Source organism: Lodderomyces elongisporus, chromosome 1 (genome assembly GCF_030384665.1).
Source record: "Lodderomyces elongisporus chromosome 1, complete sequence".
Classification (NCBI taxonomy): domain Eukaryota; kingdom Fungi; phylum Ascomycota; class Pichiomycetes; order Serinales; family Debaryomycetaceae; genus Lodderomyces; species Lodderomyces elongisporus.
The window spans coordinates 1830353-1845563 of record NC_083673.1 but is presented as its reverse complement, the minus strand read 5'-3'; the positions used below and the strand labels follow the sequence as shown (position 1 = coordinate 1845563).

The window sequence follows — 15211 nt, the reverse complement described above, 5'->3', positions numbered from 1 at the left end:
GGAATCAAAATTAGAGAGTAAACCAGCCTGTCGAATATTAATGCTCTTAGAAATGGTCAACTTTAATTGAACTCTCCTATCAATATATATTCAAGTTCAGATCTATAATTTATAACTTTTACCAAGGTGCAGAAAAAATGGTGTTGGTGGAAGAGAAGCTATCTCAGATTAGCATCAACAAGTCCTCTCCGCACAAATGCACTGAGAGTCCTTCGCAGCATCAGCAGTATCGTCATCAGCATTATCAGCATCAGCAGCTGCAAGGATTTGACAAATCCATGTCCTATAATGAACGACCGAACTATATATCGCAAACGCCACACAGGGCACCTATCAAGGAATTTAAATCACAGAGTACCATCCCTTCTCACACATCTTTCACTAACTCACCACAATGTGCCATGTCGGAACAACAAAATCCAAAGAAAATCTATCAGTTTTCATTCATGAAGGAAACTTCTTCATCCATACAAAGGAGACAAAACTCAACAAGAAGCCCATTCGTATCCAATTCTTATGCATCACAACTTATGAGACCATCAGCGGCATCATCATCATCATCATCATCAATAACAACAACAGCAGCAGGAGTAGCAGCAGGAGCACCAGCAGGAGCACCACCACTAGCACCACCACCACCACCAACAACAACAACTCCATCCATAGGTACCTCTTCAGCAGCTAAAAAGAGACTCGAGTATTCACGGCATTTGTCACATACTGTGCGGACAAGGCGGCATCCCTTTGCAAACAGTAGCAGCAACAGCAACAGTCATACTTTAAAGAAGCCTAGCGACATAACTAATATCCGTGATTTTAATGGGGACTTTGGAGGAGTTACAGCCTCAGCAGTAGCGCAAAGAACAACACCAGAAGTAGCAAGGGTAACAAGATCGCCGAATATACCAGATAAAATAGGAGCATCTGAAGCATCTGAAGCATCTGGAACAACAAACAAACTACTGCCGTGTTTCAGAGATAATTATCATAACGACGACAAAATGGATATTTCCCCTATAAAGTTCAAAACTACAGGCCAATTTAATAGTAAACCCTTTATACAAAATCAGCCACAGAATGTATTTCAACGGCTTTATTCTCCAAGAAAACCAATACGTGAAGTAGAGATCCGAGGAGCTGAGAGCCCACCACGTATTCAAACACCACGAAGAGTCACGAGCAGGCCCAAAATTGAAAGTTATATTCAACTAAATCAAATATTATACCAGCGAGACCCCGACTTGTTTACAGATTACACCATTTCAGTGAGCCCCGAAGTAGAGCCAGGGCTGTTAAAAGCGCCTTTGCAGGCAAAGGATATATCGCTCAACAATCTCAATATATACGAAAGAGGTGAAGTCTTGAGGAAAGAAAAGGTTTATTATGTACCACAAGCATCACTGCGAGAAATAAATTTAACGAGCTATGAAGATAATTTCGGTTTTGATGATAGTAATGGGAACTACAAAGTAATTCCTAATGACCACATTGGGTACCGATACCAAGTTTTACGAAACATTGGTAATGGTTCATTTGGTAACGTTGTTTTGGCGAGGGATCATAAATTTGTCGGTAATAGTCTTGTAGCGGTCAAGATTATCAATAACAACTTGAGCTCATCAATGCAGTCTGTAAACGAGATCAAGATGTTGAAATTGATAAGAGATAATGGTGGTCACCCTAATGTGATTAACTTTTATAATCAGTTCAATTTCAGGAGCCATGTTTGCATTGCAACAGAATTACTTTCACTTAACTTATACTCCTTACTCGAAATAACAAAATTCCAAGGACTCTCTGTAAGTTTGATTGAGCCATTTGCACGCCAAATATTGCAAGGTCTAAGATTCCTTCATAACCTAAAAATCATCCACTGCGATATAAAGCCAGAGAATGTGATGCTAAAACTTCCAAGTGACCCATTGTCTTCGAATATAACCGTTAAGCTAATTGATTTTGGGTCATCATGCTTTTACAATGAAAAAACTTTTACATATATTCAATCTAGGTTTTATAGAGCACCAGAGATTATCATTGGAGCCGATTACGATAGCAAAATTGATATATGGTCTGTTGGATGTGTCCTTGCTGAGTTATTTACCGGAGCGCCATTGTTCCCTGGTAAAAATGAAATTGACCAAGTTGGCTTAATATTGGAAATTTTGGGTGCTCCAAAGTCCTCCACAATATTAAAGTTGCGGTCTCAGCAATCCAAATCTTTGCAAGTTTTTTCGACAAAGAACATAGAGTCGATAAATAAATTTCCAAGCACCAGTCAGTTGAAAAAGACATTGTTGTACAGAATATTTGACATAAATGGCAAAATCAACATGAACATTTTGAACCACTATAAGGCGTCCACTACCGATCCCTACAGCGCGAAGAAACAATTTCGCCTAAATTCAAAAAGTTTGGAAATGAGTTTGGGTATTAGCACAGCGAGTTCGAACCATTCCTTAAAGAGAAAACAGTTTTTGGAGTTTTTACAAAAGATGTTTGTATGGGACCCCACCGAAAGGGCGAGTGTCGATGATTTGCTAAACGAAGTTTTCATCCATTGATTTGTATAATTTATTAAACACACAGATATAACAAACGGACAGAGTCTTTTCAGTTTTTTGTGTTGTGTACTTGTAATATGGTATCGAATATCCTATACTGTATCGTATACTCTATACTGTGTCGTATACTCTATATTGTGTCGTATACTTTATATACAATTGTATATCGAATTATTATGGATGTCCATGGTTTGAACCTGGCCAAGCACTGATTTTCTCCAATCTTGGAGTAGATGCTTTGCTACTATCGTTTGCACTATCGTTTGTATCGATCAATTCTTCGATGTTTCCACTCAGGTCCAAAAGTGCATTTACTTTCTTTTCCATTGAACTTTTGATGTCCGAGTCCAGCAATTTCGCAACAAATTGCTGAATCGTCGCTAATTTCTCCAGCTCTAAACTTTCCAATCTCTTGATTAATCTCGTTCCAAACTTCGAGTCAATAGGCAAGTTATTGTAAATTCTTTTACGAAGCAAATTGACCACTCTTAAATTATCCAATAGTTCGTCGTAGTATGTCTCTGCTGTATAAATGAATGAAACATTATTGGATCGAGACGGAGGGTTTATCAAAAGTAATGCTGCATAGTATAACATAATGTGGATATGCACAGGTACATAACGGAGATTATCAAGAATGTCCTTATCCGTGATTACCAAATTGATGACCGTGTGTGCAGCATTAAGAGCAATGTTGGCATTGATTGCTGCTTCATCAGGAGAAAGTAGCTCTTTGTTTGATATGAAATCATCCTCATCATCCTCATCCTCTTCATCGGAGGTTTCAGAATCATCGGTATCTCCATCATCGTCGATGCGTCCGCTTTTGTTTAATTTCAAAGGCTTGTTATCCTCCAGCCTTATTTTATTCAAGGTATTTATATTTTCACCTTTTTTGTCTCCAATAATTAGATTTTCTTCCAAAGTAGGAAATGATCCATCCTCGGTAGGATTAATAGCTAACTTCCTTACCGCTGATGAGTTTATGTGCATCTTGGCAAAATTGTAATAAATGAGTGTACTTTTTGACGACCATACTGCACCATAATTTCCAGGGGCCAAAAGTACCGTCCAGGAGACCATCCATTTGTCCAACTCAAGATTGCTTTTGGAAGGAATGCCAAATGAGGCCGGCATAAGTAAATCCCACGCATCACCACGAAACGCCTCATTCAAAGCTTGATGGTACTCAACTTGTGATACTAAGCGCAAATCCGTTAATTGTTGTTTAATAACTCGTGACTGAATTTCACTATCGGACTTGGCCTTGTATTTAACTCCACCACTAGTATTGGCTTTAGTCTCCGCAGCAGCAGCGGCCGTAGTAGTTGTACTTGACAAAGACGGTTGTTTAATCTTCGAAACATCTAAATCTGCATTACCATCATGATCATGATGATGATGATCATCATCATTACCTTCATTACCTTCATTACCTTCATCACCTTCATCACCACTATTGCTACCGCTTTTTTCTGAAATCAAAAGCTCTTTACTGTGCTTTAATGTATATTCTTGGCCATTGAACAATGGGTCTCTGTGAAAAGCCATGCTCTGTTGTCCATCTAATACATACAATAAATACCACAATTTTAAATCTTCCTTACTATTCCTCGTGCTTTGCTCTTGCCCTTTTTCGTTATTGGGATTAGATGATTTATTAAAGCCATATTCTTTAGCAATCTGCAAAGCCAAACCAGTAAACATTTGAGAGTCAGAAAGCCAAAAGCTACACAATATCAATGCAACAATTGTGTTGTATGCCTCTGGTTTCAGCTTTGGTCGGTTTAAGAAAAATAGAGTTCCACAAAGCTCCCGAAGATAAACTTGCAATTGCTCGGATTTTTTGCATAGCTTGGGATGGTGGATTGAAGCAATGGCGCAAACAGCACACACAAGCACAGGACAAGTGTCCCAAATTTCGTTGATTTTGAATTTTGAAATTTCAAAGCCAAATAGTTGCTGTGAAATGTATGTGTCAAAAAACTTGAACAACTCTTTAGCATTTTTTTTGGTAATAAACCCATCTCGAAAGTCTTTTGGGATTGGGGGACGATTAAGAGCGTTCAAATCTAAAACTTTATGTCTTTTACTTGCAGCATGAAGATGATCCTCTGCATGTGGTCTTTTCAAGTTTGAATTAGTTGTGACAGAAGAATATGTTACTTTTGGAGAATGCGTTATTGAAGACGACGGCGACGATGTTGACGACGATGGGGATGTCGATGATAACGACGCCGGTTGCAGTGGATGTGGTGGTCGCAATGGCGGAGAATTTGATGGCAATATCGAGTTTTCCCGAATTCCAGAAGAAGTCGACGATAGTAAAAAATCTTGCTGACTCAATTCAGATCGTGTTTGGTACTCATTGTTTAGCGAGTGCTGCGGTTGTGACTTATTTTGCGGCATAGGAAGTTGATTCTGTTGTATTCGATTTTGACTTGATTTAAGAAAATCCATGATTCCGTCTATTTTGCTATCGAATGAGTTCATCCGTTCTTCAATCAGCAGTTTCCAATCGTATCCATTACTCATGGACGTATTTAGATGCTGTCGGCTCAAGGCGGCATTAGTAGTAGGTAAATTTGGCCGCAGCGGTGCTATTACATGTTGAAACGTGTTCTCTGTTGCAACCACTGGGGGATGTAATGTTCTACTTGGCAATACTGGCCCTGGAAGGTGCGCTGGTATCAGTGGTTGTACTATTCTTTGGCCAAAATGTTGTGATGCATCGGATCGTGTTGCATTGTGCACATTATTCAGAAGACTTATTGGATGTATTGAATTCAACGGCCGTCCCGTACTAGTAGATGCAAAGAAGGAAGATTTAGAAGACGTTGTCGTTGTTGGTATAGCTGATGTGGATGCACTCGCTGCCGCTGATATTGATGATGATGACGGCGATGATGATGTTGCTGTTGTTGTTGATCGATGGTTATCACGATCTAATGCCGGAAGTTTTAAAGAGGGGAGCTTTGTGACAAACTGACATGTCGCAGCTTGACCGCTCTTGAGGCATCGCTGACATGGTAACGTTCCATCATAAACACATTTGACCTTTGACTTTTTGCAGTTGCAGCATGGTCTTGTTCGCTTTTCCCATGCCATTACCCTTTGTTTTTGTTCGCTTCTCCTTTTTGTTATCAATACAAGAGTTGAAACAGATAACGAAATTGATGAGAATGGTTATACCAAAATTTCGGAAAGTTTGCAACGCGACTGTCACCCAGATGGCTCGTCTTTTTTTTTTGTTTTTCTCCCCCCCTGTTTTTTATTTCAGTTATATTTTTGCAGCTATTCTATATTATCTTTACAAACGGTGCTTCAATTTTAAACCTCAATTCGATTGAAATATACTCAAGAAACTACCCTCAAGATTCCAAATTCTTTGAAAAGTAATTCATTTTGTACTAAAGAAGGTTTTGTTTTTGAATTTTTAATCTCTTATTTTCTTATTTTTTTTTTGATTTTTTTTGGTGATCATCTATTCATTTATAGCGTGAAGGAACTGGGGACCAAGGATTAAAGACGAAGAAGAAAAAAAAAACAATACAAAATAGAAGTGAAAGTGGAAACAATGATTAGTGATAAAAGTAAAAATGTAAATTGAAGTAAAGATTGAAATTAGAAATGGAAGTAAGGAACAAAATAAAATCAGAAATATATATATATATTGAAATAAATGAAAGGGAATGTAGATAAAAGACTTGAATTGAAAAGTATATACTAATTTATCCAAACTTGATACCAGAGTTTGGATCCCAAACATTGGACTTTTGTCCTCTAGGAGAAACTAACTTTGGTTGCTCTCGGCTAGTCGCAGTGTCACTTTGGCCCCTTACTGGGATTTGTAAATTATTATTTCCTACTTGTTGACGTTTTTTAGTCATCTTCAATTTCATCTCCATCTCCAACTCTCTACTTTCCATTCTCCGATTTCTTAAATATTCTTCAGCATCACGAAGCACGTTATTTCCTCTTGTGATAAAATCATGGTAGAATTTCAAGCCTTCATTTAAGTTGACCTTGATTTCAGTGTACATTACATATGCCGAGTCCAACTGTTGCATTGCCATTTGTCTTTTCTGCTGAGTGGAGTTGACAGTAGAGGTATAAAGTTGAATAAATTGAGTATTGATAGTATCAATCCTTGATTCAAGTTGTTGTTGTTCTAATTTGGTCTGCTGAATATACGAAATATCCAGGTCAAGCATTTTAAAGTGGGATTCGTAAACAAGTTCGAAAGCATTCGTTTGAAATTGTCCCTGATTGTCATATAAAGCATCTTCCTTGCGTTGCTTGTATTCTTGAATAAGTTTGGGCAAAATGTTGTTATCTCTGTTTTTAATTTCAACATCCTGTAGAAACTGGGATCGGCTCGACTCAATAGAGTCCCAGTCATTCAATGCAGTTCTAAGCTCCGCCACCACATTAGCAACATTCTTGTCCAATTTAACATAGTTTGAGTTTGGTATAAATTTGTGAAGCGACGCATATCCACCCATAAGTACCGCCAAAGTGTCCTTAATACTATTGAATTTTTGTTCCACTTGTATATCGCCGTGAACAGCTAGATCAAGGTACTCTCTCATTTTGTGAATTTTTTCAATAAGTACACGAGCAGCTACATCTGTGGTTTGTCTTTGATAATGGGATAAGTCGCCGGGTTTTTGTTCCTGTTCCTGTTCCTGTTCCTGTTCCTGTTCCTTTTCGTGTCCTTGTCTCAACAACAGGTCTTCTTGCCTATCCATATCGACTCGCAATTGACATTCTTGAATAAGGTGCAAACATTCTTTTCTTAAGCCGCTTAAATTGAGAAGCTCGTTCTCAATAGAGTTAACGCCTCCATGATCCATTATATCTCTAGAATGATGCACTATAGAGTCTGGAATATTTTCAGGTTGTTCTAACGCATCAATGCTTGCAGGAAGATTTTTTTCATTCAAAAATTTGGTCATCATGTGATTTAACCCTTGTATAGGCTCAAATATTTTTCCTCGTACATAATCATCCTGCCTTTCTCTCAAAGCTTGTGCATAATGTATGATTACATACGGTAATAACTCATCAAACAATACTGGCGCTTGTGTCTTTCCGAGTTGAAACTTTTCCGATGGACTAATTGGTTTCACCATCAATGCACCTGCAATATGTTTCAATTCGTTTTCAGGTGGAACAATCTTTAAATAAATCAAATCGTTATCCTTTTCAGCCACACGTAGTTTTGCATCAACTATTTCTTGCAACCCCGTGAGATCTTCAATAACAAAACTGTTTACATATTTTTTGTGCTTCACAGCAACTTTCACTGCGTCTTGAGCTACTCTCAAATGTGCCACCTGCTCTCCATATTGAAAATTGTCAAGCGCCACATTACTAGTTCGCAAATGGGCAGCGGCTAGAAAGTGGTACTTTTTAACAGTTATATGATTTTGCCATTCCAAGTTGATGTATCTTGACGTTTGCGAATAGTTTAACGCGTCTGCATAAAGTTCTGAAGTCTGAACAGCTAATCTTGCAATGATCGAGTCCTTAGTCGTCTCTCCATGAATAGCCTTTTGCCAAATAGCCTCTTGCGCCTGAGCAAGCATAAGATATACCAAACACAGGATCGTATTGTTATCCCAATCTTCTTGTGGCTCAAAAGGACGATCCTTTAAATTCATGGCTGTAACACGTTGGACTTGCTCGTTAAGAAAGTTAAAGGCACCTGCTGCATGCTGGAAATACTGGCACGATTTCTTCAACCCTTCATCTGAGTGGCGTGATTGGGCCCATCCCATTATAGAGTAAACACATGCTATTTGAAAAATGACATTGAGTTGCTCAAACTTGAACAGAGCAACATTTATTGGAGTAGAGTTTTGTTTGTAAATTGTAGGGGTCCAAGAAAATAGTACGGAGTCTTGAGGGAATTTTTTGCTAATAGACTCAAGCGAAGCAAAGTATGTAAATAGTTTATTCAAATGAGACTCTAATTGTGTCAATGATGATGATGATGATGATGATGAGGAAGAAGAAGAAGAAGAAGAAGAATGCAACTCAGCTCCTTTGCTATTGCTTATCGTTTGAATCTCATTACGGAGGGTTGTTAAATAATTAAGGTCTTTATCAAAGAGTGATGGTGGTTGAAAAAACTTTTCGGTAATGGCTAAACTGAGCTCTTGACCCAAATCTATCAGGGAAGTATGCCTCAATGGAACATTTAGAAGGTTATTTGTAGCCATGACCTAATTGGAAGAAAGGGTGTGGAAGTTGAGGTGGATGTAATGGCTAAAGAAAGGGGTGCTTGCAAATTGCAATTTATAGAAGATAAGCAGGAGGCTGATAATATGGGTAATAATAATAGTTATAGTTGCGAAATTGTGTTTTGTTTCACCTGCCCTACTAATACTTTTGCGCTCTCCCCACTGCGAAATTATTAAAGAGCCCGACATTTTGTGTTGTTGTTCCAATTTTAATTTTCTTTATTACATTTAATACAATCATTACATACCTAAGGAAATAAAATTTAGATAGTAATCGAGTTCTATAATATATATATATATATATATATATATATATATGTATACATACATATGAGTACAATAAATATCTTCATGTTTTTACTTGTCGTTAATTCATTAACCTTGCATCAATCAATCTTTTGATTGTTTTACGTTAAGCCTCTCATATAATCGCTCAGTTTCCCCTTCCAAGGCAACTTGTAACTCACTATTTTGAACCTTTTCGTCTTTAGACCTCGCTTTAGCCACATGGAGCGCGATACTGTTTTCCATTAATACCATTTGATTACGTGATATTTCCTTCAAAAGTATCTTTCTCCTCCTTTCGAAATCTTGACTACTCGTTGCTAACATGGTTTGCATTTCTTCATTGGCTTGATCTAATTGCCGCACTTTAGATATTACCAATTTCGCAATTGCAAAGCTTTTTGGTAACTCATAGGTGATATTATGAGGTTCTTTTTTCATCTTTACCAACTCCTCTTCTATTTCCATATATATTTGATTGTATATATTGTCATCATCTCCTTCTCTTTCTACGTCTATTCTCTTCTTCAATTTTTTGCCATTTGAATCATAATTATCATTCAATGAGGAACCTATTTGCCAAACACGGTTGTCTTTTTTCGAGTTTTCATAATCATAACTGATTAATTTCTCCATTTCTGCATGAATCAAAGTCACCAAATCTGAATCCACATGCTCTTCACTATCCTTGACATTATCCTTAACATTATCAATGTGACTTGCAGACGAGGGTGTTGGTATCGGAAGTTTTTGCATTGCAACTTGAGTAGGTCGATGCTTCTCCCTCTGTTCTTGAAGACCACGGCGCCCCGAGTTACTCAAAGACTCCGCGTGGCTTCCGTTTGTTATCTCACCTGCATTATCAGTATTAGCACCCTCTTCTTCATCAGCAAATTTGAATTTCGGCACTCCCTTCTCATGTAGTGCTTTTGGAATTCTGGAAAACAAACCTTTGAGTAACGGTAAAAGTTTTTTATTAGGTTTCAAAGCTTTTGGGTGCATTAAAGCTTCGGTGCGTTCTCCTGTGGATTCCTGTATGTATGATTCTGTAAGCTCGCCATCAGTTTTTCTTTTCTTAAACTGGATGGGCTCAGTATTATCTCCTTTTGACTCCTCTGCTTTCAATTCACGTTTTTTTTTGTTTTGATTTAATTCAAACTCCTTTTTTTGATGTTGCTGAGTCTTGATTTTGTCATCCACCTCCTTCAAACTGATCCCTCGCCTAGCAACTTGTGATTTGAACTGATTAGCTTCAGTTATATTATCGTGCATCTCTTCACTGACATCATATGGGCCTTGAGCTGGAACAACCTCAAATGGGATACTATTAACATAATCAACATCCTTCTTGGCTCTTTTGTTTTTCGACTTTAAGCTGATGCTAAGACCAGCGGCTTTCATATCTCTCCTTTTCTGTAACAATGCAATTCTTTTGCTTTCTTCCAACATCCTTTCCCTCGCTTTTCTCTTGGCTTTTTTACCCTGAGTATTTGCCAATCTTGCTTTAGCTTCTGCCAACATTTCCCGCTCGTCATCTTCCAAATCCTCTTCATCTGGTCGAGCAGGTTGAGCTTCTGCAACAAAGTTGGGATCATTAGCATTCACTTTACTGCCGTCACCACCATTATCTGCACCAAGTAATACGTCAGCCAGTAATTGTTGACCTGTTGCAGGTAATGTCTCGATACCGGGACCTGATAGCCGTAAATCATTTGAAGGCAAACCAGCAGCCTCCTCAATAAGTTTTTGGTATCTTTCGATGCATTGTGTTGCTGTTCTTCCCAAACTTGAAGCAATAGTTCTCCATTGATTTGGTAGTAGCTTCGTGAGGTCAATCAACTTTTTGTCTTCCAACGCAGTCCACGCGGACTTATTAATAGTTGGATCTAGCCATTCATTCCAACGAGCTTTTGCTTGTAAATCTGTCTTTCTCGGCAAAAGCGAAGAGACTCGTGCCCATTGGTTTGTACCATATTTTTGTACTGCAGCTTTCAAAATCTCATCTTCAATATTGGACCATGCGCCGCCCCTAACATAAGAAGCCATGACGATGATACTATACAGTGATTATATTTGCAGATGCTCTTGTTTTTGTAAAAAAAACGAAAAACGAAAAACGAAAAACGAAAAACGAAAAACAAAAAACAAAAACAAAGAAACAAAGAAACAAAATTCAATGTGCGGCTGACTAGTTATTGATTATACTTGTCTGTGAATATGTTGAGATTGCAATAGTTTATATCATCCAACCTTGAAACTTTTCTTTAACTCCTGGTATACTGGATATTACTTTTAACCATATTAGGATAAGAAGTTTATATTTTCAGATGCTGATCAAAAAAAACCAATTGCGCTACCAACAGTCTTCCTTAACTCCATCATCTAACCCCACCTTCTTTTAAATTAATTATTAATTATTAATTAATAATAATAATAATAATAATAATAATAAAAAGATTAAATTGTCGTTTGCGTTATATCATGTATTTCCAGGGGACATTCACAAACCATTTCATTGCATATAATGTGTGTATATATATGGATACCTTAGTGCTTTTTTCTTATTGATTAGAATTTTTTTTTTTTTTTGGATTTGAATTCCTATTTCCTTTTTATTCTTCTGTCCTTATTTTTTTCTTTCTCTTTCTTCATTATACATCCAGAGAAAGATTATTGTTGAGGAAATCGAAAACTTTCAACAGAGATTCTATTTTTTTCACATCCCACGGGTTTCCAATTTTGTCACACATTTGGTCGCGGTAGATTTAATTCGTGTGTTATAACTTTCAAAGAAACTATCAAAGGTTACGAGAGAAAATCACATCACGACTTTGTTGGCATTTACAGCACTTTTAAGACAAGGTTTCTAGTATAGTTTGCTGAAATTTCGTTTCATTTTCTTTTAACTATTTCAAATTATTCTTTTTTTTTTTTTTAATATAGTTTTTTCTTCAAAAGAATAACTAGCAAACGATAGAACACAGACCGCAGGTTACAAATACCAAACCTCAAACATCAAATAGCAGGAGCAAGGTCAGAAATAATACTTCTTGCAAAATGAACATCTTTCATCATAAGCACCAAAAGCTCATACTTCAATGTTATCCAGCCGGTAAAGCCACCGATAAGAAACCAAATTCGTCGGAATTGAGTTACTTGTTGTACTACGCCTCAACGCGTAGAGTCAAATTAGAAAAGGTTAGTGTGTTTTTGAGGGAGAAAACTGCACACGATGCTGCAAGAAACCGTACTGGAAATTTGCAAGTTACATTGGCAATTCTCAAGGAGCTTATTATCAAATGTAGTGAAAATCTAAATGTTTTTGCCCGACAGGCATGCAACATTTTGAAAATATGTCTAGATACAAGAGATATTGCTGTTTGCAAAAATGTGGTTAAAACTTATGGTGTCTTGTGTGAGAAACTAGACGGGGCATTGTTTAGTGGTGACAAAGAGTTTGTTCAAGATTTCACGGATGTCTCGCTGACATTGATTTCCTTTGGCAAAGACTCTCAATCTTCACAAAGCCAACTCGAATGGCAAATGATTTCTCTTTTTGCCATCAAGCACATCTCCAATTGCTTGGGATATACCAATAACTCGTCCAAGAAATTCATAGCTTTATCTATTCCATATTTAATCCAAGTGATTATGCAACACAACAATATAAGTAGCCTTATGCAAAGATTGAGGACCAACATGAATGTTGAGTCATCAGATGGCACCAAACGATTATCAAGAGTTCAATCACATAAATCGCAAAATCTAATCAACAAGCAAATAGATGAAGACTTTGACAACGACTCGTTGACAGTGACCGATGTCAACGAGGAGGCAATGAATGCTTTGAAGGAGTTTTTCAATAACAACACTACTGCTCAAATCTCGGAAATTACCCGAGCAGTGGTTCAGCACGTATATGCTGCTAACATCAATTTGGACTGGGGAATTGTTTTGTTAGAATTGTGTGTGACTTGGATACCTATCCAATTGAGATTTGTTAGCTCTTCAACTTTGTTGGCAACTTTGAACAGAATGAATGTTGAGGGTTTCAGCAAGTCAAACTACCAAGTGCAATTGCAATACGCTCGCTACTTGTTGGGCTTGCTTTCTTCGGGAATCAGTATGATTGGTCTTTCCATCTCAGACATTATTCAGCAATTGTTGAATTTGCAAACTGATTTGATCTTGAAACATAGTGATTTGAGCAATTCTGAGATTGACGGGTTGACCAATATCTACTCAGATTGTATTTGCAATGTTGCTACTCACATTTATTATTATGACCAAGTACCTGACTCTATCCAAGAGATCCTAATTAAGGTGGACTTTGTTCTCGATGGCTCCTTTGTTGATGGCAACCAAAGTGCTTCGGGTGAGAAAGTTCACAACTTAATTGTTCAGTTTTTGGACAATATCTCTAAAATCTTTTTGATTTTGAAGAACAAGACAAGTTCAATCAGCCGAAACCATGTCAACTTGGAGCACTGGGATATAAGTTTAGGTTTGTTGGCTCCCGAAAGCGAATTTGAGGATGGCAGAAGTACCGTTTTGACAGTGCAACAAATCCACAGCATTCAAGCCAAATACTTGCAAGTTTTTGATGAATTCTTGAATAGTGAATTGGTCATAGCTGCCGCTGGTAGTGGTAGTAGTGGTGGAATAGGTAATTCTCGTTCAGCTTATGAAGTGACGAGAACACAATCCAAATTGGATCCAGGGAATGCAAGCGCAAGCTCTGAATTTCTCAGTGCCGATGAGTCGGGACTGGCGGGAAAGACTTTTACTGAGCCAGATATCAACCAGTATATCACGCATCAACAAAATTTTATTTCGCACTTGTTGATGTACACAGATAAGTTCTTTGACACTTATGATTCGCCAAACAGCGAGTTGGTACTTTTAATTGTTACGGTCCTCAAGGATATGGTGAGCATCTTGGGTTTAAATTTTGTTAGTAACTTTATCCCATTTTTCCACCACTGGGTGTTGAAACTCAACAGAACCAACGAGTTTACACAATCGCAGCTTTACAAGGATACCATTGCACATATATTGATGTATCATATCTTGAAAACACTTGATAAGCAGTATGAAGATGACTTGGCCGGATATTGTAAAGCTTCTAAATTATTTAAACATACATTAGATGCAATAGAGTACAGGAAGTTAAACAAGCTTTGGATTTTTGGTTTGGATGCCGGCTCGTTTGAGCTTGATTCCAACAAGACGAATAGAGTGCTACCTAAAGATGCAAATGGTGTCGATATCAAGCTTCGTATCAAGAGCGAGAATGTTGAGGAGTTTGCTTGTGGAAATAATTTCCTTATTGTTTGGTTACATCCTCAAAAGCCTTTGCTAACCGAGATTGAAAAATCGCAAGTTAGCACACATATGAGTCAATTCAACAATGATTCCAAAAACACCAATCATACCTTCCTTGACCCACTTTCCAATGGTAATATGAATGTTGATGGTGAAGAGCCAGAGAATTTTGTACCAACCAATTTCATCAATCATACGGGGTTGTCGTCTGATGCTGCGTCATCAAATTCAGAAAGGGGACTTTATACGGGTCTCGGGTTGGGCACTGCAAGCGATATCCAAACCATTCATTCTGAAATCTTACAATTTAGCCAACATTATCAACAAAGAGGTATCCCATATGGAAACAACTACACCACATCTCACTTGAGCAGCATCAACGAAACAAGTTTTTTTGATGATTGCAATGGTTCAATCTATACGTTTGGTTCAAGGCAGGTCAATTCTCCAAGAGTTGCCGATTTGAAATCAGTAATGTCGAATAATCACTTGAGAACACCAAATATCTCCTCTAGAGCAATGGAAAATACTGTATCCAATGATTCTGTGTTGGGCAAGAATTTACTTTCACACGACGTGGATTCGATTTTAGCAGGATTAGAGAGTGACGATGAAGCCGCTTTTGTCGTTTAAGTTTTAGATTTAGTAGTAGATCAATTAATTTATATATATATATATATACCATGTTTCCTTTTTTTCCTTCTTACAAATAGAAGAGAAACAGAAGATAAAAACAACAACAACAACAACAACAACAACAAAACCTTTGCGTTTCAAAGTCGTTGCAATTAA

At 37.5% G+C, this 15211-nt stretch overlaps 5 protein-coding genes across 5 annotated transcripts; 2 read left to right on the top strand and 3 right to left on the bottom strand. All coding sequences in view use genetic code 12, as the record gives it.

Annotated features, from left to right (window-relative positions):
- Positions 1-278: 278 nt before the first annotated feature.
- On the top strand, positions 279-2561 carry POM1 (serine/threonine protein kinase, CMGC, dual-specificity; the record flags this gene model as incomplete). The annotated part of the gene is made up of 1 exon (XM_001528114.2): positions 279-2561. One exon carries the CDS (start codon positions 279-281, stop codon positions 2559-2561), a length of 2283 nt encoding a protein of 760 aa, XP_001528164.2.
- A 174-nt stretch (positions 2562-2735) lies between these two features.
- Positions 2736-5664, bottom strand: PVL30_000658 (uncharacterized protein; the record flags this gene model as incomplete). Its single annotated transcript, XM_061119177.1, has 2 exons — positions 2736-5560; positions 5619-5664. 2 exons carry the CDS (start codon positions 5662-5664, stop codon positions 2736-2738), a joined length of 2871 nt encoding a protein of 956 aa, XP_060975160.1.
- Positions 5665-6292: 628 nt separating this feature from the next.
- Positions 6293-8788, bottom strand: RIM20 (pH-response regulator protein palA/rim20; the record flags this gene model as incomplete). Its single annotated transcript, XM_001528112.2, has 1 exon — positions 6293-8788. The coding sequence occupies one exon, from the start codon at positions 8786-8788 to the stop codon at positions 6293-6295; it is 2496 nt and encodes an 831-aa protein (XP_001528162.2).
- Positions 8789-9199: 411 nt separating this feature from the next.
- On the bottom strand, positions 9200-11140 carry CEF1 (Pre-mRNA-splicing factor cef1; the record flags this gene model as incomplete). Its single annotated transcript, XM_001528111.2, has 1 exon — positions 9200-11140. The coding sequence occupies one exon, from the start codon at positions 11138-11140 to the stop codon at positions 9200-9202; it is 1941 nt and encodes a 646-aa protein (XP_001528161.2).
- Positions 11141-12151: 1011 nt separating this feature from the next.
- On the top strand, positions 12152-15052 carry EFR3 (plasma membrane localization protein; the record flags this gene model as incomplete). Its single annotated transcript, XM_001528110.2, has 1 exon — positions 12152-15052. One exon carries the CDS (start codon positions 12152-12154, stop codon positions 15050-15052), a length of 2901 nt encoding a protein of 966 aa, XP_001528160.2.
- Between the last annotated feature and the right edge of the window lie 159 nt (positions 15053-15211).